This window comes from Petaurus breviceps, unplaced genomic scaffold (genome assembly GCF_028583685.1).
Source record: "Petaurus breviceps papuanus isolate PSGF00001 unplaced genomic scaffold, PetGlider_PUasm1.0 207, whole genome shotgun sequence".
Classification (NCBI taxonomy): domain Eukaryota; kingdom Metazoa; phylum Chordata; class Mammalia; order Diprotodontia; family Petauridae; genus Petaurus; species Petaurus breviceps.
Window position 1 is genome coordinate 33,568,401 of NW_027185850.1, and position 26,040 is coordinate 33,594,440.

Sequence of the window (26,040 nt, forward strand, 5' to 3'; positions counted from 1 at the left end):
TTGAAAAGTGACCCTATTCATAAGCACAATGTATAACTGATGCCTAAAATCTATCAAAAGATCTACAGAAGGTAGAAAACCAAGTATTCATTGGTACATATATCCCTTCTCACTAGCCATTTAAATTAGATTGGGACATTGGATTTAGATTAACAACTAACTTAAACACACAGTTTCATTATCTTTATGATAGTAAAGAAATTTTTTCCTTCAAGTTTTTCATTATAAAGACAGGTAACAATTTGAAGAGAATAATTTTCAAGAAAATATTTTGTGATATATTTTCTTGGTGAAACAAATTCTCTTATTAAGATCTTGTTATTTAAAACACAGCTACCCACATCTGTATAGACTGATTTATTCCCTAATAGAAAGTTCATTTGTCGTCAAAGCCACTGGACTTCTATACTTTATTACTTCCAAGTGTATATTTAAAGTGGAAAGATAGAAAGGGTTTTATATAATTTGAGATTTTGTTGAGTACTTGAGCCAGAAATCATCTTAAGAACCTTTTTGAATATTTTAATATATCTGAATGCTCCCCACAATGTTAGATTTTTCAGAGTGGCCCTGCCACAATACTCTTGTCATTTTCAGTTCTGTGGAAGTTTCTTTTTCCCATGATATAACATATAATTGCAGTGACACCGCTGAGAGTTTGTTGAACCAAAGCAAAAATGTGGTGTCAAGTGGTGATAGTGATAATAAATGATGTTAGCAGTCAAGTTCTCTGTTGAGCTAGGAAGACTGATTCTTCATCTAGTCTGAAGCAAACATTAGTTTTCCTGAATGTAAATTGATATGGAACTGCCTAATGAGAGAAAAACCAGCATGATGTCCACACTTGTGACCTTGTTATAAATAAATATTTCATATGAAAAGAGACATTTTGAGGGAAAAAAATTAGATTCTTTCAAAAGGTGCTGTATTGACAGACACAAAATTAAATTTCCACATTTGTACAAATACTTTTACTGTCTGCACCATAACAGTTTAAACAAATTTGGCAGAAATGTGGTTAATTTGCTAAATACATACATGAAACAGCATAATTGAACCGCCAGGTAGATTTTTTTGGCTGCCTAGATTGCTAATATACTTGTATAATTAGCTAGCTACTGTAATCTCTTTAACAAATTGGTACCAGGGTTAGGTTATCAGCCCAATTTCCAAAATAAAAGAGAAGTTTCTGGTTAATCAGGTAAACCGAACAAGAAAACAGGTCAGTCAGTCAGTGAACATTTAAGTGCCTCCTGTGTGCTAACCTCTGAGGATTTTAAAAAGGAGCAAAGGACAGTCCTTGCTTTCAGGTTCATGGGCTGATGTCTGTACAATATGCATATAACTATAGACAAACAAGTTAAATATAGCATAAAATGGAAAAAATCAAGAGGGAATTGAGCCTCATCTTCACCTTTGCCATTTTCTGCCTTTTTGCTGCTGTTTAATCTTCCAGAGACCATCCCTGGGGGTAGTTAAGCCACTCAGCTCTGCACTCCCTGGCATCAGGTATCCCACAGTAGTTTCTCCTAACACCCTTAACCTTTCTAATTTTGCTCTGAGAACTATGGTAAAATCAATACTAGAGTTGACTTCTGAAAAGGGCACGTCAACAAGTTGCATTGTTGTTCCACTCGCTATCCCTGTGATTTCTCAGAATTCTTACCTCACTACCACTTCCCATTTTTACTATTTCCCCAATATTCAAATGTAAACTCCTTGAGGGCAGGGACTGTCTTCACTTTGGTATTTGTATTCACAGTGCTTAGCATAGTACTTGACAGGTAGAAAGTACTTATTACAACAATGCAGAACCTAGTCTATCCTTGACATGTTTGTCTCTACAGGGATTCCACCCAATGTGCTGGGAGCTCTTTTCTGGTTATTTTAAAATTGTGGCATAACCTTGGAGAACTTGAGCTGTTTATCCTTCAATTTTACTGTATGACCGGCCCACCTTTTTTGGTGATATTTCTTGATCACATTCTTTATGCCACTCCTCCTTTGGTCATATGTTACAGCCTACTCATGCTCACCATGTACCTCTCCATTGCCCTTTGAAGTTAATTCTGTGGAAATTGTAGTATTCTGTGACTCTCAGCCATATAACACCACTAAAAGAATATTGATGTTAAAAAGGTGAACCTTTATTTAAGGAGTTGACTGAGCATCCTTAAAAGCATTGCATAATTTCCTAAAGACAATCCAGCCTTCTTTCCTCCTCTTGTTCAATTCTGGACCAAGCTCATTGTCCATTGCCAAGAAAAATATACTAATGGACTAAGCTTTTTATTTGTATTCCTTACCCTCTTGGTTTTTCCAGTCTAGATAGTTAGGCAAAACTCCTCTGAATGATTATGGATATCATTTAGAAGTGTCTGCACTGCTCTGGGACTTGAAATAAATATTGTCAACATCCATAGACAATCTTTCTTCTATTTAGACTGTCTTTAGGACATCCTCTTCAACAAATGGCAAATATCTTTGGGGAGTTTATTGTTTCACTTAATGATCAGAAGGTCATTGAACAAAGTTATCTCTGTTAATGACTGTCTTGACAAATCATTGGGAAGAACTTATTTCTTTCTCATCTCTTTATCAAGGATGCTTTTGATGCCTAGGTAGATAATCCTCATAAGATGAGAATTAAAATCATATTTTTCTCCTTTGGGAAACTTTTACTCCCACTCTTTCAGGTGAAACTGATCTTGTCATCTTTACGTTTCTCATAGAACTTTGCCTGGACCTTTCCTTTGTATTTGCTTCCCTATCATTTATGTCATCATTTGTGTACATTTCTTTTGTGTTCTTAGATTGCAGGCTTTTTTTTTTTTCTTTTTGGAGGGGGGAAGGCAGGGCAATTGGGGGTAAGTGACTTGCCCAAGGTCATACGTCTAGTAAGTGTTAAGTATCCAAGATCAAATTTGAACTCGGGTCCTTCTGACTCCAGGCTGGTTCTCTATTCGCTGTGCCACCTACCTGCCCTGATTGCAAGCTTTTTTAAGAGCAAAAATCTGTTGTATTCTTCTTTCTTTTTCCAGTACCCAGCATAGTACCTTGAATGGAGTAATTACTCAGTAGATACTTGTTGAATAAAAGAATGAATTTTATGACAATTAGAACTATCCAGGAAATGGACAATCTTAGTGAGGTAGATGTTCAAGCCAACACTACTAATTACATGTAAAGGATTTTTTTAGATGTATCTGGAATGCATTGTATTAGGCACCTTCCCACTCTAAGTTTCTGTGACTCATTAACTCCTTGATATTATCTTAAGCTGCACAATTCAGAAGCATTTTCAAAGAATTTCCGTATTTCAACTATATACAATCTAAAGCTTTGGATGATGTAAGTATGAGATTTTTAATTCAGTGATTATTGATTTGTATTTAATAAATTTTTTATATTATACTTGGGGCTAGGCGAATGGTTTCTGTTCCTTTTTCCATATCTTTTTATATATAGTAAATGCTAATAATGTTATATATTTTGTCTCATGCAAGTTCTCAGTTTTAATATTTTAAAAGATTTGTAATTTATTTTTTGCAGCATTTCTACATTATTTTCATTAAAAATTGATACTGTATTTTTGAAGCCCTAATATATTTTTTAAATGTTTGAAATGTGTCTCTAGCTTCTTTATACAGATAGGAATTTTGTAGTTTCTGCTCCAACTGGTTCTGGGAAAACAGTAATATTTGAACTTGCTATAACAAGATTATTAATGGAAGTTCCACTACCCTGGTTGAATATTAAAATTGTTTACAGTAAGTATGTTGTCTCTTGTATAAACTAACCATTAACTAATAGCAATAAAATATAAGTGAAGTAAAAATTGTATTTTTAGCATGTAATTAATACCATTTTGTTTTTCCTTCATAAAATATCCAAGAATATACCATGTTATCCTCTGTATGCTATTAACTGTTTTCCATCTTTATAGAAGTAGGAAATGAACAAACCAAGTTCCTTTCCATTCTTTTCTAATAGTATTTGAATTGATTGTGATTTTAGTTTCAATATAAACTTTTCAGGGTTATAAATTGAAAAAGAAACCAAGACAATTTGTTTGAGAACTGGAACTTTATGATTTTTAAAAGGAGATCCAAAATGAACATAGAAAATGAACGTATAATTTTGCTTCATTCATCTGGAACCTAAGCAGCCTTACATTTTTAGATGTATATTTTCAATCACAGTTTAGCCATCATTTTTAGCATACTCAAGAAGTGTGCATTAAGTCTTAAAATGAAGAATTCTTTATTACTTTCACAGTGGCACCAATAAAAGCTTTGTGTAGTCAGCGCTTTGATGACTGGGAAAAAAAATTTGGACCCATAGGATTGATTTGTAAAGAGCTCACTGGAGATACAGCCATGGATGATCTGTTTGAGATTCAGCGTGCCCATATTATTGTGACAACCCCAGTAGGTATTCATTAGGGTTTATTTATCATTTGGTCTGTTAGACAAATGGATTTTAATTTACTTTGTAAAGAATGACTCATAGAAAAAAGTACGTAGTTGTTATCTAGCAGTACACTAAATTGACACAAACTTAGTATCAGAAATGTTTAGCATAGCCTAAAAAATAAATACCACAGAAAGTTACCTACAGTAACTATAACTTTTAAAAATAGCCAAAATCTCTTAGGTGACAAGCCTAATAGATTTAATAAATTTCCCTCTCTGTTATGTTTTCTTTATGTAGATTTGTGTTTGTTAATATAGCTATTATGATCTTTTTAGTTTGAACTAGCCTTGACATCATAGAAAAATTTGGTATAGTTCAGGATTAAAGGTACTGAAAAGGTGGGGCACTGAAAATTTTATGAGTAAACTAAAAAAAAGTGGTAAGGTATAGGTTGTTTTGCAAGACTAATTTAAACTACTTAAATCATGATTTGTCTTTTAAGCATACTTTTAGGATCAGATATACACCATTAACTAGCTTTGAAGCATTTTGTCTCACAAAATCCTGTGATGTCTTTGTAATTTATTATGTTTATTATAATTGCTATATTAGTATATTTCAAATATTTTTTCTAGGAAAAATGGGATAGCATGACTAGGAAATGGAGAGACAACTCTTTGGTCCAGTTGGTACGACTCTTCCTCATTGATGAGGTACAGAACTCATCATTCACTTCTAGAATGAGGCAAAAGGAGGATCCTAACAGGAAGGGAAGAATCAGATATTGTCAGCTGTAGCATTTGTGTCCACAAGTGGCAGTGATGCACATTTACTCAAGGATAAGCCATTAACAACTTCATGGATTTAAATTGTGATACTATGTGAAACTAAAAAATTTTGCAAATCATTCATCATACCTCACTTTCTTGGTTAGGTACATGTTGTCAAAGATGAAAATCGTGGTCCCACTCTTGAAGTTGTGGTCAGTCGAATGAAAACTATATCATCTTTATCTCGAATCTCAGAAAATTCCAGTGCTACTATTCTGGTGAGATTTGTGGCTGTGTCTGCAACAATTCCAAATGCAGAAGATGTAAGTAAGGATTTTAATAATTTCTTTTTATAATTTAGTAGTTATAAAATAATACTAGTGAACTATTATATGCTATGTACACTGCATAATTTAAAAATCAGTTATTTTGGAGAATGAAAATTCTGAACTTAAGTTTTGTTATCTGTAAAATGGGGAGAACTGTATACAAAGTACCTACCTCAAAGATGGTTATTTAAGGTACTTGATAAACTTTTTTTTTTTAACTAGACCTGTGACTTCATTATAATCTGAGTTTCTGGGAGGCACTGAGAGGATAAGTGACTTACCTAGGGTCACAGTGACTACTACGATATTCTGATTTATTTTTGTTATTTGTAGGTTGCTGAATGGCTTTCAGATGGCAAGAGGCCTGCTAAGTGCTTGAAAATAGATGAGAATCACAGACCAGTGAAACTCCACAAAGTCGTCCTTGGATTTCCATGGAGTAGTAACCAAACTGAGTTTAAGTTTGATTTATCTCTCAATTACAAAGTTGCAAGTGTCATACAGACTTACTCCAATCAGAAACCAACTCTTGTGGTATGAAGTCATTTGTTGTTTACTTTTTAGTGGATTTCTGTCCTTCACCACGATTAATGTCAAAATTATGATTAATTCATTTGCAGTTTTGTGCCACAAGGAAAGGAGTGCAGCAAGCAGCTTCAGTTCTCTCAAAAAATGCTAAATTTGTCATGACAGTGGAACAGAAACAAAGGTATTCTTTTCATTTAAATGCTAAAAATAGTCTGTGGCATGAATTGACAAGTTTTTTTAATCATTGGGACTTCCCCTTCAGAATGCACCTACTTTCTGAGTTGGATGATGCTGCCTTTACATGAAATATTATTCTCTATTTTTAAATATAGTTTTTATTCATTATTTAGGCAAATGATTTGATATATGTCTGTCAGATTACAAGATAACTCATAAAAATTATTTTATAATATATATTATATAATAAAATATAATAAAATACAATACATAACATAATGTAACATTATATGGCATATGTTATATATAATATGATATAATACAAATAATATTATAATTTGATGGTATCTTTTCTTATGTAGGTTACAAAACTATGCACATTCCATAAGAGATTCCAAACTGAGAGGTAAGTCTAAAATTCACAGAATTGCAGTCTCAGAGTGGGATCCCTCCCTAGTCTCATCCATACTTGAACAGATAATATGGTTATCTCTTTTTTGCTTGAAGATCTTTAATGAAGGAAATCCCACTATCTCCCAAGGCTTTCTGTTACACTTTTGGAAAGCTCTAATTCTTAGGAAGTTTTTTTTTTTTTTATATCAACACTAAATCTGCCTCTCTACAATTTTGTAGAAGGACCAGGGCAAAGAGGAGAACAGGATTATTGTAATTCTGCTGATAATTATGAGACTTTTTTTTAAGGCAGTTTAAACTCTCATTAACTTCTTTAGGTATTGTTGCATGTTGGTGACAGTGAACTTGCATTTAGCTCTTTAAGGCAAATTGCTCTCTGGTTGTGTCTTCCCCATCTTGTATATGTGAAGATGATTTTTTGAACCCACAGATAAGACTTTGCATTTATTTCTATCAAGTTTCATCTTATTAGCTTGGCTCCACATTTTAGCCTCCCAAGATCTTTTTGGGTCATAACTATTGTTAGTGATACATTATAGCTTTGTGTAATATACGGATTTGATATGCGTGCCTTTTATGCATTTATCTAAGTCATTAATACGAATGTTAAGCAACTCAGATCGAAGCATATATCTTTAAGGCATTCCTCTAGAGATCTCCTTCCAAATCAGAATCAAACATTAATGACCAAACATTTCCTTTTTCCTGCTGGGCATTTTCACTTGCTGTCCTTTATTCCTAAAATTCTTACCTTCTTCATCTCACCTTCCTGTATTCCCTGACTTCCTTAAAGTCCCAGCTAAAATTCCACCTTTTATAGGAAGCCTTTCCCAATCTCCATCAGTAGTAGTGCTTTTCCTCTGTTGATTATCTCCAAGTTATCCTGTGTATATCATGTTTGTACATAGTTGTTTGCATGTTGTCTGTCCCATTATAGTCTGAGCCCCTGGACAGAACAGACCGTCATTTACCTTTCTTTGTACCCCTAGCTATTAGCATGGTGCCTGACACATAATAGGCATTTAATAAATGTCTATTGACTTACTGACAGTTAGGATGCTTTTGTATGAATACCTGCAAGAGGTGACGAGGGTTTGAATTACAATCATGGCTAAGTGAGTGGAGAAAAAGATGACAGATAAGAGAGATGTTGTGAAAGAAGAATCAATAAGATTTGACAGCTGCTTTTATTTGGGGTGCAATAGGTGAGGGGTAGAGGGAGGTTGAGATTGAAGGATGATTCCAAACATGGCTTTTTGTTCTTAACATTCATCACCAGTTCAGCTTATTCTGAGCTCAAACTCAGAATATTCTGACAGGACTAAGCTATCCTGTTGTATTCAGCCCCCATTACTTACTCTTGCTTCCATTTTCTGTAAGTTTTTTAGAAATTTATTCAGTGATTATTTCTCTCTATATCTGTGTTCATCTCTTTATTAGGCAACTCCCATCTGTCTTCGTCTTTGGAACTGATATCTTCTGTCTTCAAAATTTCATCTTTAAGAACTTCATTTACTTCATAGGCTATTTTTTTATTATAGGATATGAGATCATGGGATCTACCTAGCTTTCCTCTGAAGACTTTAAAAACTTCTTTCCCCAAATCTATTGTGCTTGTCATTCATCTGACTTTTTTCCTCCCATGTTAAAAATTCTAAGTTTGCTGCAAGGTTCCCTTCATTTCTTCTTTAGCAACCCATTCTTCTTTGTTGATAAGGATCAGACTGGAATAGACATTCTCCTTGTTGGTGCTTTTACCTTTCAAATTATGAAATTGTCGTTAAAATAAAACAAGGAATTATTAGTTGTTCCTCTTTGGAGGGCAAGAGAACTCTAGCAGATATCTGGATAATTGCATTCCTCTACAACTACCAGGCTTAGGATCCGTTTCTCAAATTCCTCATCTGTGTTTTCTTTCTGTGCAGTAAATCTTTGTGCTCCAGAGACAGTATTGCTTCTGTTGGCATTTATTCAGATGTGTCCTACTGTGCTTCTCCCTTCAGATTTCTGAATTTTCTCACGTGAGTCTATCTTCTTAATTTTCATAGTCCTTCTGTTTCTCTTGTTATCTATTCTATTCCATTTGAACCAGCTTTGTCCTTTCACTGACTTTTTCCAGTTATGGGGTCCCATTCCACCAAGTCTTTGTGTAACTTTTTGAGTTAAAATTATTTCCTTGACTTAAGACCCACCATGCTTGTTATCCATACTTTGTACTTAGGCTAAAGATTTTATTGCTGATGCTTTATCTTCATTTATTGCTGAGTTCATTTAGAGAGAATTTTTCAGATGTGAGATAAAATAATTAATTTCTTATTGAGATGCAGGAGTAATCAGCAGATCAAATATTTTATTCGTAGATCTCTTGACATGTGGTGTTGGTTACCATCATGCTGGTATGGAGCTATCAGACAGAAAAATTGTTGAGAGAGCATTTACAGCTGGAGACTTACCAGCTCTTTGTAAGTAAACATTATTGTAGTTGTGAGAAGATGTTTGAGAAGATCCTGTTTGAAAAAGGGAAGCTATGGTCCTGTTAGTCTCTGCTTGGTTCTGCTTTTGTGAAGGAATCCTCAACAATTCATGTATATTTAAATGTTTACACATACAAACTGTCTACATGTTAATTACATTATAGCAGGGTTTAGGATGTTTGCCACCCTCATTTGTAGGTTACACCTAATACTGCCACTTGACTCCTTCCTGTATTTAATCTTATACTGAGCCCTAAGCAATGCAGGGCTGTGTTTGGATTTTTTTTTATTAAACAGTAAAATTACAACCTATTTTCTTAATTAGTTAGTTTGAGCTCCCACTACAATTTACAAATGTTATTTATTTAATAAACGGGAAATCTTTTTTCAGTATAAGTTACTTGTCCCTTAACCTCTTAGAATTAAATAAATGTTAAAATTAATGAATGTATAACTTAGTGAAATTAGTAATAAGATAAACACATACTTAATTACTTGCAGTATTTTAACTGTAGGATCACTGTGGTATCACCTCAAACTCTTAACTATAATGACAAATGACTTGTTTTCACTTCTGCAAATGCAATTCTGCTATTCAGTTCACTTCAGATACCAAATAACATTTTCAAGAGTCTTTTTGTTTTTTCTCAAGATGAATTAAATTAAATTTCTGAGGAAATAAGTTATTTTAGTCCTTTTTTTCCTTTGGTCTTCTCTAGCTGTCACAAGTAACAATCTTTCTAGAATATGTCTGTAAAATGCAGGTTTCTCAGATTCTTCATAAAATTCTTTTATGGTATTTCTTCATAAAATAACAGTTAAGACAGTTCTAACAAGAAAGAAATTTCCCATTATCTTTTTTCTCCCTTTTTTCTTTGTGGCTTCCATATAGATACTCATATATCAAAATTAAATCCATGTATACTTTCTTTGACTCCATTAGGGAGAAACACCTCCTAGAATGACAATTGTGACTGTAGCTCTCACTGTCACCCAAAACTGCTCCTCTCAACATTACCTTTGACCCTTAGGGATACAGTGATAGCATATGTAATTTCTTTTACAGCTTAGTGAAACATGTTATAGCATCCTGTAATGAGAACTTGAAAAGTAACCGTCTTAATAGAAAACTGATCTGTGCAATTTAAAAAATTTGAAATGCCTACCTAAAATGCAGATTACAGAGTTATGAAATTATCATACCTTAATTTGATGCAGTTACTACCAGTACCTTAGCAATGGGAGTAAATTTGCCGGCCCATCTAGTAGTTATAAAATCTACAATGCACTATGCTGGAGGAATGTTTGAAGAATACAGTGAAACAGATATTCTGCAAATGATTGGTAGGGCTGGCCGTCCTCAAGTAAGTGATTCTGTTTTATTTATTTACACTATTTTAAAGAAGATTTAGTTGCACTTATTTTTCAGTGTACAAAAGATTTAAAAGATTAAATTAGGCTTTTAGGTCGTTCATATGGTATTTGTCAAGTTATTATTTGGTAAATTTAATTGAGCAAGTATGGATTAAGGCCAGATTGAAAAAAATTTTTTAAAAACTGCTTTCAACCTACTTGTTCCCGAATTTACCTGCTTGTTCCCTAAAAAACATATAATAACTCTCGGTTCTCTCTTTCTTTATTCCTTTATCTAAATTGATGGATAGTGGCAACAGTAAGAGATTCCCAAGGCATAGTGGGAAATAAAAATAGGCCTTTTAGCATTATAGGGGGGGAAAAGGCTTTGTTTTATGGGGAATTATTGCAGTGTTTATCTGCTGCTTTTCATTGAAGCTCAACATTTGAAGTGAACAATTACACTGAAATTTACAAGTTGTATGTGGTTACCTATACACAAATGTATTTTGATCATTGTCACCTTCCATACAAAGAGCTCACAGCCTTTGTACCAAGGTACAAGAGTTTCAGATGATGGACTGTACATAAAGGTGTTTGCTAGGAGCTCTTGATCCCTTATCCAGGACACAGGACTAACTGAAAGTAAGATCAGATTGTTTTTGGAATTCTATTGTATTATCCTGGAGGGTTAATATAAGGATTTTCTGCTGCATCTCTGGGTCTTTTGTAGTTCGACACAACGGCCACTGCAGTTATCATGACTAGGTTAAGTACAAGGGAGAAGTATGTGCAGATGCTAACTGGCACCGAAACCATAGAGAGCAGGTATGGCAGAGACAAAAGGACTTTCCAGAGATAGTCACATTGGAAGTTGCTTGCTTTCTTCTCATGTGTTCAAATATAACTGTTTTGAAAAAAGAAATTTGTCAAGTTTTTGAGAATTAACTAAGTTTATTTTACATTATAGAAAGACAAGAGGTTTTGGCAATTCTTTAGGGAATTTGATAGTTCCCTATTTAATTTAATTGAATACTTAACAACCAGATAGAAAATCCATGTGTTCTCCTGGGAATTTGGTTATGAGTACAGGCCAATAATTTCATTGAGGTGTATTTTTCCCCTATTCTTCAGCTGCACCTCATAGGATATCACAGACATAGCCACTTAAAGAAAAAAATTTATTTTCTTCAATTCTCTACATATTATGTAAGATTTTTAAAAATTATATAATATTTGTGACTTTCTAGCAAAAGATCTGGTGCAGATCCAAGGTTTTTTGTTTGTTTGTTTCTCTTTATTACTGCCCTGGATTTTTCTCTTATAACAATATACCTTCTAGTCTATGTAGGACACCAGAATCCGCCAATTATTGAAGTTGAGTTCTTAATAATTAATTAAATTAAAATTAAATTATTAATTAAATTAAATTAAATTAAATAATTAAATTAAAATAAAATAAGAATCTTCATTCTTAATAATTAATTTTGGCCTTTTATTATGAATTTTCATTGAAGTGACAATAATGAGTACATTGTAATTTCTAACATTAAAGATAGGAATTTTGTCTCTGTAATTTGTGTTGTTAATGGAGAATTTATCCTTTTACTTAGTTTGCACAGGCACCTAATTGAGCATTTAAATGCAGAAATAGTACTGCATACCATCACAGATGTCAACGTAGCTTTGGAATGGATACCTTCAACCTTGCTTTACATCAGAGCCTTGAAAAATCCAGCTTATTATGGTTTGTTATTACAAATCAAATATAAAAAATAATTATAGCTATAAGTTTTAAGTTAATATGTATATTTCTACTATAGAGAATAGATTTTTATATTATTTATACATGGCACACATTTGGGAAGAGTGACAATCCAAAATAATAAAGAAATTGTATTACCTACTTTTCCTAATTCTTTCCTTATAAATCATGTTTGAAATAGCAACATTAAAAAGTATAGACTTTTTTAGGGAAAAATTCCAACTTTAATATTATTAAATCACATTAAAGGGAACATCTTTAACATTCTCATGTTTTTTCTTTGCTTTCAGCATCACCATGAAGTTCTAACTTTATGGTTGCTAGTTTTTCAGTTAATATATGACATCAAAACATATGCTTATCATATTTTCATCAGAGTATGTTTTCTGTTAGCATTTAGTTTTATTTTATATTTAGTGACTCTTAGAATCTTCTTTTATGTGGTAAATGGCATAAAATGAAAATACTTGTTTGCTGGATATCAATTAGAAACTTGGCCTGTAGACTATTGTGGACTACTACATTGTTAGAAAATATGAAATTTACTATTTGAAAGTAAAAAGGCCAGCTTTCCAAATAAAGAAAACAGCAGTTTGCCGTATGTATATTTATTGAGAACCCACTGTTTTCAGCGTGTTCTGTTAAGTGCTATAAGTGACAAAAATCATAATATTAGAGAGCATACATCTGGAGCTACAGGGACATCAGAGTTCAACTAGTCCAGCTTTCTCATTTTATAGACGAGGAAACTGAATCCCAGAGAGGTGAAGTGACATGCCCAGGGTCACACAGATTATAACAGAGTAGGTATTTTCTCCACTTCACACTGCCCACTGAAGGATAAGCAATTGGCTTTGCCTGAAGGACTCTTACAGTCTGGGGGTGGAATGGGGGTGGAGATAATATATTTACACAAATATCTGTTACTGTCCAAGTGCAATAAGAAACATAATAAAGAGTTCCACGGATGGAATTAGTGAATGCTTCATGAGAATCCATGATGTCATAGAATTAGCACTAGAATGTGCTTACTCTGAAGAAAAATTGAGTGGAAGGCCATCTTGGACTTTGTCTTTTTCATGAGTTTTTATAGCCAAAAAGCCACCCCATCATCAGACAGAATCAATACAGTGGAGTATAAGCAGCAGCCCAGCTGAACTCTCCCAACATTCCCCTCTAAATAACTTTAAAATAACTCCTCAAATCAAATTTTGGAGTGGGAAAATCAATGAGAGGTTAGAGTGAGATATTTTTCCAGCCTAAGACAACGTAGTAGGTCAACAGAGTTAAATCTGTGACACTGAAATGGGCACTGGCACAGAGTACAGAGTGGCAGCACCAGTGGTAAGGTTTGGAGGTGGCTGCAAGTAGCAACGGCAGCAGCTACAGGAGCTCTCAGGCCAGAGATGATGGTGGTAGTAGGGGTCAAACAACTAGTCAGAAAGAGGTGACGGGTACAGCTGGCACCAATTAACAATTCTATCACTCATACACAGTTCCAGGGTAGAGAGAAGCACTTGTGGTTGATCACAAGTTGGCAGGGGCCCTGGTCACAATTCTAACATGAAGAAGAGCACTTGTGGTTGCAGGAGAGCAGTGCAGACCAGGAGACCACACTTCTCCCTGGATCATACTTGGAAGAACTGAAAACTTGTGGACCACCTCCCTCATCCCCTCCCAAGAACTAGCTCTGGGGTGGCTAGGTGGCCTAGTGACTAGAACACCAGCCCTAGAGTTAGGAGGACCTGAGTTCAAATCCGGCCTCAGACAGTTAACATTTACTAGCTGTGTGATTATGGGCAAGTCACTTAACCCCAATTGTCTTGCCTTCCCCCCCTTCCAAAAAGCAAAAAACAAAAAAACCAAGAACTAGCTCAGAAAACAGCAGCATGAAAAATCCTGGAACTTGGGACAGTGCCTCCCCACCCTGAGATAAACAGAGCCAACTTTAAAGTGAGCATCAAGAAAGAGGCTAGAAGAACGAGCAACCAACAGCAACAGAAAAACACACCTTGACCATAAAAATCTACCATGGTAACAGAGATCAAGATATAAATTCAAAGAAGACAGCGATGTGAAAACATCTATATGCAAGCCTCAAAGGAAGATGCTTATTGGACTCAGACCTAACAAGAACTCCTGGAAGAGTAAAAGAAAGAGATAAGGGTGATGGAGAATAAATTGGGAAAAGAAATTAGATGATGCTAGAAAATTATGAAAAGAAAATTGGTGAAAGAGGAACAAAAAAATGCTGAAGAAAATAACATCTTAAAAAACCAAATGGACTTAATGGTAAAAGAGGTACAAAATATCACTGAAGAAACGAATTCCTTAAAATTTAGAATTGGCAGAAGCTGACGAATTTATGAGGCATCAAAAAAGTAAATAAAACAGTCAAAAAATGAAAAAAAAATAGAATAAAATGTGAAATATCTCATCAGAAAAACAGCTGACCTGGAAACTAGATTGAGGAGAGAGAATATAAGTATTATTGGACTACCTGAAAGCCATGATCAAAAAAAAGAACATAATCTGTTGCTAGACCTGTATGTAAAGCCTCTCCATCTCTAAGCCTTCAGGACCCCAGATTACATCTGAGGGGGCAACGAAGAAGGACCCAGTGGCACATCTTAAGGTATTCTTAGTGCTTCAGGGACCCATGAGTTTATCAGTGTGGGCGTTCTCTCTACCAGTGCAGATTGCAATCCTTCTGACTTGTTAAATAGTCTTTGAAGATCACTCAGGCTTAAGGCATAAGCTAATTATGAGCCTTTCCACACTAGGAGGGTCCCGGGACAGACACATAAGCAGTGGGTTTGTACTTGAGGTTTTTCCAGTGTATGATGGGTGGGGGTGATCAGAGTGTGGTGACCAGAGCATGGTGTTACTTCCACATCAGAATGAGCCATTCAAAGATGTTTATAGGACTATGCTTTATGGCACCTGTCAACAGCTAATAATGTTTCCAATAATATGAACTTAAGCGTTGCATATTTTCTGTGAAACTTGAGCAAGAAAAAGTTATGGTTTATATTTTAATAAAAGCTGCAAATTATTTCAAGATAGATTATCAAAAAGAAAGAGTGGGTGTAGTAGCTAGAGTCCTGGATTTAGAATCAGAAGGATTGTGTTCTAATCCTGCTCTGGCACTCACCTGTTTGACTTTAGGTTGCTTACCCTGCTGGGCCTCAGTTTTCTTAGGCACAATCATGAAATAAATGATTGCTTAGGTTGCTTCTAATTCTAAATCCTCTGATCAAATTCTGAAAGTTAGGTCATATTAAAGGGATTTCGTAGTTGTTATTTTTCTTTAAATTTAAACCTTGTTTAAATTCAATAAAATTATACATATCCTTTATCACATATTAAACCTTTTAAATAAACCTTGTTTTTTTTCCATAGATAACTGAGTTATAAGCTTAGCTCATATGAAAAAGAAATGGAGATGCTATATTTTATCTTTTTTATCCTTCTTTTTATCAACTACAGATTTTCCATCTGGATTGGACAAGAATGGAATTGAATCAAAATTACAAGGTTAGTTTGTGGCTAGTTTTAGGGCAGCAAGGGGATGCAGTGGATAGTGCGCCAGGCCTGGTGTCAGGAAGCTTCATCTGGCTTCAGCCACTTACTAGCTGTGTGACACTGGGCAAGTCACTTAACCCTCTGCCTCAATTCCTCATGTATAAAATAAGCTGGAGAAGGAAATGTTACACCACTCCAGGATCTTTGCCAAGAAAACCCCAAATGTGGTCACAGAGTTAGATATGACTGAAACGACTCAACAACAACAAACCTCAAAAGCCAGGAGATTACGCTTGTAATTTTGTCTTTTTAACCAAAAGTACATTCTATGAGGGTTTTATGGACTGAGTCATCCCATCTAGACAGCAGTGTTTGTTTGTTTATTGATTGATTGATTGATTTTTTGGGATTTCACCAGTGCAGAGAAATCCAGGTGAGGGAACTTCCTGTACCAATGGAATTGGGTAACTTTATGTTCTGTAACTTTAGGGTTTTAGAGAGCTGCCTCAAGTATCAAGACCTTAAATGACTTTCCCAGGGCCACAGAATGAGTGTGTGTTAGAAGATGGACTCTAAGCTAGCTCTTTAATCATTACAGAAGTCCAGAGTCATGCTATCGTGAATTACTGAAACGGTCATCGTTTTCTCTTTAAATTACCTCAGTAGTGACCATATAGCTTTAAAAATAAGAATACCTTCATCAGTATATAAATAATATAACTTAATTCCTTTTCCAGGGCCCTTATGCTCAAATCATGAGTATGTTCTGTATCCTAGTTATCAACCAATAAATACTTACTAAAGAATGATATCAATATCAAGAGCACTATTTATTTTATTTTAACCAATATATAAAATTGTTTCTTACTATCAGGAATAAGTAGGCAGCTTTAATTTATTTGCAGTCTGGCTGTACATTTATATATGGTATACATATGGCAAATAAAAATTCAGTGTTAGGAATAAAAATAAAATTTTCAAGTACATAAAGCTTCTTTCTCCGTGTGTAAATTAAATATACTGTACATTTAAAATTCTAGTGTTGAAAGGCTTCGCACTTGCTCAAAAGATAAGCGTCACACTTGCCTCATCAGTGGCTATTAGACTTTTTTCCTTTATGTAGTTATATAGTCACAGTTTACCTTGGGCTTAGTGTAACTTTTTTAATGTCTTAATAGACTTTCCTATATTAAAAAATAGTTACTATACGGCTAGGTGGCACAGTGAGTAAAGCACTGGCCCCGGAGTCAGGAGGACCCGAGTTTGGTTCCAGCCTCAGACACTTAACACCCACACACACACCCACAAAAAAAAAAAAACCCAACTAGCTGTGTAACCTTGGGCAAGTTACTTAACCCCAATTGCCCTCCAAAAGGCAAAAAAAATAGTTACTATAGTATATAACCTTAAAGGTCTATAGATAAGACAGTTCAAACATGAGAAAATCTAGCTAGTTGGGAAGGATGCCCTGCTCCTTATCCCGGGTGCCACATGTGAGTACGAGGATCTGACTAGGGCCTTTTCCATTCCACTCTCCTTGTCTTGTTCTCAGCAAGAGGAGTGTAAATTCTTCAAGGGCAAAGAACATGTCATTTTTTATCTTTGTCTCCTCAGCACTAAGATTTCTCTTTTCATTTTTTATCTTTGTCTCCTCAGCACTAAGATTTCTCTTTTCACAAGTATATTTAAAATTCTTGCTCTGTTGTTCCTTTGACTCAAGTCAGTAGCAGTGTTTGAAATTCAGTTTGTCTACTTTTGTTATTTGTTATTTTGTGGATGAACGGCTTTCATTTTTAATGTTTCAATTGCATATTTTCTACTTGTACTCAATGAAGAAGATTTATCTTCTCTCCATATTATTATTTGCATGTCATGAGATAAATGTGAATATTAGAACATGACACTGGGTATCTCCCTTGCTAAGGCAGAACTCAATGATTTGAAACATTTGAATGAAACATTTTCCACGAGAATCTGTTTCTCTGCCCATCTGCAATAATTTATTCCTTTCAAAAACATTTGGGTACTGTGTGTAGAATCAAACAAAAACTTATATGGCTAAAAAAACTAACCAAATTATAAGTAGAGCCCCTTAAATCTGGTCAGATGTAAGCAAATAGAAGACTCCTATTAATAAGAGTACAATAAAAATTCCTTTATGATATAGGCATGTATTAAATGCAAAAACATGCCAGTGAAATGCTAGTTATTGAATTAAAAGTTGTCATTGCCATGGCAACTAAATTGCAGTTTATACACACACACATATACATACATATATATATATATATACAGCATTTTAAATTATGTATTCTGTCAGTCTTATGGCAATTTATTTGTCAAAATTAACAAATACATGTATGGTACATAATTTAACATTTTTTTCCCTGAATTTTGTAGAACTAAAGAATTTTTTAGCTGCAAGGTATCTAAGAGATCCTCTAGTCCGACCCTCTCATTTTTCCGATGAAAACAAGAAATTAGGCAGTAGTGTCATATAGTGGATAGAATGCTGGGCTTGGAGTCAGAAAGACCTGGATTTAAATCTTGCCTCAGACACTGGCATATCTCTTAAATTCTGCCTGCTTTAGTTTCCTTATTTGTAAAATTGAGACAATTTTACACGACTCCCAGAGGATCAAATGATAAAACACATGTAAAACCCGTTGTAAGCTTTAAAGAGCTATATAAATGTTATGTCATTGCTGTCGTCGTCACCATCATTGTAATAGTAGTAATAAATAAATAAATCATTTGGTATTTTACATATTTCTTTGCTTTGAAATATTATAGTATCCCAGTTTTATTGTATGTAATATTAAATTTCTTATGTGTTTTTATTTATTGCTAAAATTTTGTTTTCCCGCATTAAAAATAAAATATATTTTTATTACCTCAACAGAATTGTGTTTGAAGAATTTGAATGATTTATCTTCTGTCAACTTGATAAAGATGGATGAAGATGTTAATTTCAAATCAACTGGTAATGTTTACTTTATCATTATATATGGCCAATTTCATGCTTTTACATATTTATAAAAATGGATAAATGTACATTTGGCACATGACTTAGGATTTTCTTTGGGGCATTCCATCCATTGATGTAAATTTTAAATCAAAATGTAAAATTTTACCTGAAGACAAAACTAGAAATTTATTAAGCTAATTTTAGCTGATATTATGATCTCAATTCTCCATGTACTGTTATTCTCAGAAGCAATGTTATATATATTATATAAAGGGAATGTTATGCTAAGGGAAGACTTGGGTAGAGAATTGCTGAAGTCTGTTTACAAAGTTAATTAAAACCATCAGTTGAGTGGTACATTGATAGTTTTAAGGTTCCTTACTGCTTACACCCTCCCCTCTGCCAGATATTTTTGTGTGAATTGGAATGATCAAAGCCTTTGATTGTAACAAAGCTACTGTTCCCTATCACAGAAAGTCTGAGTTGAAAGAAACATTAGAGATTATCTCTTTCAACCTGTATCTGTATGGCAATCCCTCTACAACATTTCTTATCAGTAGTTATTTGACCTTTACTTGAATCCACTGCCTCCCATGGCAGCTTGTTCCACTCTGGTACTGCTCTAATCTTAGAGTTTTTCTGTACATTGTACCTGAATGCTTGCAACTTCTACCCATAAATCCTAGCTCTTTTTAACCCAGAACAAGTCTAGCTCTTCTTCCATGTGACAGTTCTTTTGAAAGCAGGTATCATATTCTAAGTCTTTTCTTCTTCAGACTCATTGTTCCTATTCCCTCCAATTGATCTTCATATGGCATGATCTTTAGTTTCCTTACTGTTCAGGTCATCATACTTTGACTTTTTGATATCCTTAAAATGTAAATATTATAAATATTATTTTATTTATAAACATAAACACTGAGTACATACTCCAGTGTGATCAGATAAAACAGAATATGGTGAGACTATTATTTTGCCCATTTGTGACATTCTTCTCTCTCTTATTGTGGCCAAAAGTGACGATAGCATTTTGACTGCCGTATCCCAATTCTGAATCAGATTAAGTTTGCAGTTGTCTAGCCATGCCTCTCTCATTTTATACTTATGCAGCTAGTGAAGAACACATTTGTCCCTAATAAATTTTATATTCAGAGTTCTGAATATTCTTTCTTGTTTGTCTTTTTGCTCACGCTTATTTTCTTCTGTTTGTTTTTGTCTCTACTAATCTGAGCCTGTTTTTCTCCCAACTCCCTGTCTTTCCTGATACCCAACCCATTTCCAAGTTCCTTGAACTTATGCCTATTGTGTCATTCTCTCTGATTCTTTTATTATTTATTTTCCCTTTACTTTTCCCAGGCAGGTAGAGTGCACTGCCTGCTCCCCTTTCATCCTTCTGTTCCAGCCATGTTAACTTGTAATGTCTGTTTCTAAGAAATGTCATTTTTATTCACTTCTTTTCTTACAATTCTCTGTAATCTCCTCCCAAGAATATTAACTCTCAATGGAAGCACCCAAGTTCAGTGGAAATGCTGTATAACCCTAGTCCAGAAGGCCTAGTCCTTTGTCATTGCTTATCCCTTTGATGACCTGCCACCTTCCCTTTTAATCCATGATCCACTGTTCAACTCTACCCAAGGCTTCTAACTACCCAACTTCTTCTTTTCCCATAGTAGGGATTTATTCCTTTGAAGTACAACTTTGTCTTAGAGAAATTGATCTTCAGAAATGTCCACATAATCCCTCTCCTCTAGAGGAATTGCAGAGCCACTGCCATGTTTCACCCTGGCCTGCTTTGTGGCATGTTTCACGTTGCTGTCTAATCATTCACTTCTGTTTTACCCATCTCCCACTCCTCCTTCTGGGACCCTCCCCCCTGCCCAGAAATGTTCTATCCTCACTCTTCCCCCACCATGAATGTGTGTGGGAAATTGAAAATCTCTCTTAATCTCTCTCTTCTCCGAATACAGGCCAGTCATTTCTTGGGATGACTTCCTATCATATTGAGAGATATCCCTCTATATTCTCTTTCTACCTATAATACTGATTTACTAAGGAAAGGAGAAAAATTTTCTTTTCAGAGTTCTGCTTCTATATCTTCTCCTGATTTTCCCCTACTATACCTTTTACTTGTTAGATTCGTTTTTTTTTTTTTTTGGAAGGGCAGTTGGGGTTAAGTAACTTGCCCAGGGTCACACAGCTAGTAAATGTTAAGTGTCTGAGGCTGAATTTGAACTCAGGTCCTCCTGATTCCAGGGCCGGTGCTCTATTCACTGCACCACCTAGCCGCCCCTACTTGTTAGATTCTTTAGTCTTTTTATATTTCCTTTGTCTTCTCACTGTCACTCAATGTCAGATTTACTTTTTAAAGAAAATTAAGCAACAGACAGAAATACTCCCACTGCCCACATTTATATCTTTGTCTAGACCAGGGGTGGGGAATCAGCTATATGTGACCTTTCTGTCCTCAAGTGCGACCCTTTGACTGAATCCAAACTTCACAGAACAAATCTCTTTAATAAAAGGATTTGTTCTATAAAACTGGGATTCAGCCACATGTGACCTTGAGGCTGCAAGTTCCCCACCCCTCCTCTAGCCCTAGCCATATGGAAAAAAAACCAAATAAACCCTTCTTTAACTTAAAAATATTTAACTTGCTTCCATTTGGTCTTAGTATATTGCTATGTTGAATATGTGCTCACCCCCAGTTCTTTTTTGAAGGATTGATTCTGAATTTTCCCTTTTACTAGATATCCACTTATTTTCTTTGACATTTATGCTCAGCTTTGCAAAGTATTCTGTTTTTGTGTGCCAGTTAATGTTATCTACTGTTTGGTAGCCAAGGGTGGGGAACCTGCGGCCTTGAGGTCACATGTAGCCATCTACATCCTCATGTGTGGCCCTTTGAATCCAAATTTCACAGACTAAGTGATTGGACTCAGTCAAAGTGCTGTACTTGAGGACCCAGAGGGCCATGTGTGGCCTTGAGGCCACAGTTTCCCCACCCCTGAATAGTCCATCTTTTCTGGTCATCATAGAGAGTAATTATGGTTGGTTCATAAAATCTGAGAGTTGGAAGGGATCTATACATAAAACAAATTTCTACTATAACACAACTGACAAGTAGTCCAGCTTCAGCTTGGAAGACTGTGAAGCCTGTTCCCCTTTTTGGCAAGTTAAGAAGTTTTTCCTGATATCAAGCCTAAATTAACTGCTTTCCTTTTCCATTCTGCTTCTGGTTCTGCCTTCTTGGCACACAAAGAACCAGTCTAATTATTCTGCTGAATGACTGCCCCTCAGATACTTGAATACAGCTGTCCTTCTCCCCAAGTCTTCTCTAAGCCAAACACACTCAGTCCCTTCAGCTGATAATCAGACAGCATGGATGCCAGGCCCCTTCTCCATTCTGCTTGTCTGCTGTAGACACTCTACAAGTGTCTACTCAAGCAGTGTCCTTTTAAAACTATGACTCCAAGAAATGAGCGCAGTACTGCAGATGAGTCTGACCAAGGCAGAGCACAGAGAGACCATCACCTCTTTGTGCCTAGACACTATGCCCTCTTCTCTTTTCTGAAAATTTAGATAGCACATGCCTTTCTCTGCTGCTGTGGTACAGCTCCTGTTCTCTTTAATATTTCAGATATTACTCATAGCCACTAACAGCTCTTTCAGTACACAAATATGTAGTACCATGTGTTTGAAGTTTTTTGCTAACCTTAAAAAAATACCTAAAACAAGTCACCATTGTTCCACTGGAAGTTACTGTTATTCTGAAACACAGGGAAAATGAATTTACTAATACATAGAAGCCACTTAAGTATAATCTTTTGTATATAGGGATGCAAAGAAGATTATAGTAAATCATTTGTTTATATGGTATTTTATGGTTTATTTGCAACTCTATTGTGACACAGATGTAATTAGAAAATTAAGGTGCAGGGGATGAAATAATTTGTCCAATGTGCCATATGCTAATAAATGGGACTTGATCTGCTATAGTCAGTTGGGCATGACCAAGAGCCCTGTGTTCTAATACTAAGGTTAGAAGACAATACACATTCCAAGAATTCTAAAAGAGAGCAACAAATAATTACCTCTTCAGTACTTTAACACAGACTCTCATTCATTATTTGGCTACAAATCAGAAAACCAAAGCACTAACTTTTATTTGACTTTTCCAATTTCCAAGTAACTTCAGATAGTATAAAGGCAGATAAAAGTCATGTTTCCATGAGCAAGTTAAGATAGCCCATTTAACCTAGAAAACAAATTTCCTTTTGGATATCTATATTTTTAAAGCATACGCTTTTCAGAGAAGTAATTTAAATTCATCAAGGGCAGCTAGGTGCCCTCTTATTGTCACCCTACTTATCTTAGGAATCAGCTCCCTTTTAGTCATTTTTTTGCCCTTGAAAGAGAAAACAGAAGAAAAATAAGTGGTTTTTCAGTTATCTTTTTCTTTTAATGATATACATTGTAGCATTTTCTTTCACTTATTATCATCTCATCTTTGCTGAATTTTCTGCATTTTGGGACTCCTGTATCATTTGATGTGGTGAGGGGAGAGCTCATTCCTAAGAATTGGCTCCATCCACCATCTTTCCTTGGGTCTGGCATACCTTTTTAGCCTAGGAGGCTGCTCCCACTCACTTTTTCTTGTGAGGATTAAATGAGTAGAAAACACTTGGTAAACCATAATTCCATATGAAAATTTCTGCTATTAATATTATTAAGTGTTTCTTTTGTTTACCATTCTATCATCTTGTTCTAATCATGAGTCCCATTTCACCAAGTCTTGGTGATGCTATGAAATTGTATTTATTCTTTTAACTTAAACCTTCTTTTCAATTAGCCAGCATTCAGTTTCTTCCCCTTCCTAATTCTCCCACTGGGGGAAAGAAAAAGAAAACAAAACCTTTGTAACAGATATGTATAGTCAGGCAAAATGAATTCTTACGTTAGTCATGTTCAAAAGTGTACATCCCATTCTGCACCTTGAATCTATCACTTCTTTCTTAGGAGGTGAGTAGCATTCTTCATCTTTGGCCTTTTGGAATTATGGTTGGTCCCAGATTGTTTTTACCTTGAGATAAAATTTCAAGTTCACCCAGTTCCTTATAGCTTATAATCATCTGGTGCCATAAATAATGTTCCTGATCTGCTTACCTGTTATTTCTACCTGAGAATTGCTGAGTTTCTTTTCTTTTGGTTACTTCCTACTCTCTTTCATTTGTTATTCTCCAAACTATCCTATTTTACAATATTCACACATTTTTCACCTCCCCCTCAATTTTCAATTTAGAGCTCTCTTGATTAGAAATAGGTTAATTTCTTCTTGTGAAGCATTTTTTTGTCTTTTGAGGGTGAACACCTTCCTTTACCAGTGCCCATCTTTGTGTTAAGTTTTGAAAACAAAATCTTGAAATATTCAAGCAGTCAGCTGGTGAATGCCTAATTCTCAAGATTTGCCCATTTCCAAAGTCATGACCTTCAGGTGCTTCAGCTTTTGACTCTGAATGTCATCTGGAATGTATTTCAGGTGTGTTTTGGCTATATCTTTTGTTCCTTTTTGCATCAGTAGAAGTGAATTTAGTTAGTGGATTTGATGAAAGTCCCATTTAACTGAGGTGTGGTTTATACATAGCCCTTCAGTAAAGAGTCATCCACCCCACCTTATCTTCCTCCTGGGGGAGATAACAGGATTACTTCCACTTGCTCATGAATATATATTTCTTTCAGTCATTCCTGGGCTATGAAGTGTTTTTGCTTCTTCAGATCTAAGATCACTTCGCATAGAAGGAGCTTAAGATGTGTGGCATAGCTAGAATTTCTTCCTCTTTTCTTTCAGCAGTGTCACACTCTTTCATTTGCCAGCTTCGTTTTGAGGTCTGATTCCTTTCTATCCTTAGGTAGTGCGGTGGTGAAACGGCTGGAGTTCTGGGCCTGGAGTCACAAGGACTCTAGTCTCAGACACCGTGGCACCTGTGAACATGCCTCATCCTGGGAGCAGCATTGTTTTCTATGCCGCTTCACCAAGCTCCAGAGGGTTTGTTGGTGTTTTGTATATGTATCTGTCTCTCCCAGATGACTGTAACCCCTCCTAGCTAGATTCTCTTTTTCCAGTGATTCCTCACTCCAGTATTGGAGAGCTTTCTATGTATGTACACACACGTACATGTATATGTGCATATATATGTACACATATGTAGCATTACTTTTATGTCATTCCTTTTTCTATTTCGTATCATTGTTTTTAAGATCACATATATAATGCTTCAGAGTAGCATTCAGTATCTGTTTCTCTTTGATAGTAAAGGAAGTAGACTGCCACTGTGACTTTAATTCTAGCTCCTAACAAAGGAGCTATATGATAATGTTGAAAGAATGGGAACCTTGGGAGAAAGTGAAGTTTTTTACTTCCTTTGTATCCCACTAGCCTTGCTTTGGTAGGGACATGGTGGGTGTTGAATAAATGTTTATTGAATTGTTTAAAAGGCACATTGTCTATCTGCTTAACAAAATGCCTAGTTTTTTTCCATTTTTTTTTTTTGCAGAGGCAGGAAGATTAATGGCATGGTATTATATTACCTTTGAGACAGTGAAGAAATTTTGTGCAATTAAGGGAACAGAAACTTTATCAGAACTGGTAATTTTATTTTAACAATAAAACAAGCCTATAAATGTGATACAAATCCATTTAAGACATTGTTGTGTACAATATTAGCTTTTGTTTGCTTTGTTCAGTTCAGTTCTTAGTAAAGAAGCAAAATATTTAATATATATGAGCACTGATTGCAGTCTTATCCTACCAAAAAAGTGTGTTTTTCCTCTTCTGAAAGAATCTTTGCTTAAGTAGGCATCCTGATGGTGGGATGAATGAGCATGTTCTTTACTCCCTGCCAGTGTCCTGCCCCTGCTCCTCAAAGGTCACACTGGTGATAGTAAAGTTGGTCAAGAGGCAGATGTTGATGGGGACAGCGTGCTGGAAACAGCAGGAATGGGGTTGGAAGCAACAGTAGGAAGAACGTGGAGGAGAGGATGTGTGTTGGCAGTCGTGGTAGGCTCCTTTGCTGGCTCTGCCCTGTCTTTTTAGGGACATGGGCATTTTTGTAAAAGAGATGCCTCAGTTACTCTCATCCTGAATACCTAACTCATAAGTCTTTCTTCACTGTGGAAAGAATTATGTTGCAAATAGGATTAGCATGTCATTAAATAGCAGGATGTATAATTTAATGGAAAGGAAGTGGAGAGTCGCCATTTTAATGCAAATGCATTTCATAATAAAGAAAGAAGACAATCATAAGCAAAAAATCAATCATACACA

At 35.2% G+C, this 26,040-nt stretch overlaps 1 protein-coding gene across 1 annotated transcript in view; it reads left to right on the top strand.

Moving 5' to 3' along the window:
- Positions 1-26,040, top strand: part of LOC138164766 (probable ATP-dependent DNA helicase HFM1) — a 111,157-nt gene that overhangs the window by 33,084 nt on the left and 52,033 nt on the right. Inside the window, exons 6-20 of the mRNA XM_069092729.1 lie at positions 3,281-3,351; positions 3,638-3,770; positions 4,279-4,430; positions 5,052-5,129; positions 5,351-5,509; positions 5,849-6,049; positions 6,136-6,224; positions 6,583-6,626; positions 8,995-9,096; positions 10,327-10,472; positions 11,195-11,289; positions 12,075-12,208; positions 15,716-15,763; positions 18,654-18,734; positions 25,271-25,362. Of these exons, the coding sequence (XP_068948830.1) occupies positions 3,281-3,351; positions 3,638-3,770; positions 4,279-4,430; positions 5,052-5,129; positions 5,351-5,509; positions 5,849-6,049; positions 6,136-6,224; positions 6,583-6,626; positions 8,995-9,096; positions 10,327-10,472; positions 11,195-11,289; positions 12,075-12,208; positions 15,716-15,763; positions 18,654-18,734; positions 25,271-25,362 (1,625 nt within the window). The remainder of the gene's footprint in view (positions 1-3,280; positions 3,352-3,637; positions 3,771-4,278; positions 4,431-5,051; positions 5,130-5,350; positions 5,510-5,848; positions 6,050-6,135; positions 6,225-6,582; positions 6,627-8,994; positions 9,097-10,326; positions 10,473-11,194; positions 11,290-12,074; positions 12,209-15,715; positions 15,764-18,653; positions 18,735-25,270; positions 25,363-26,040) is intronic.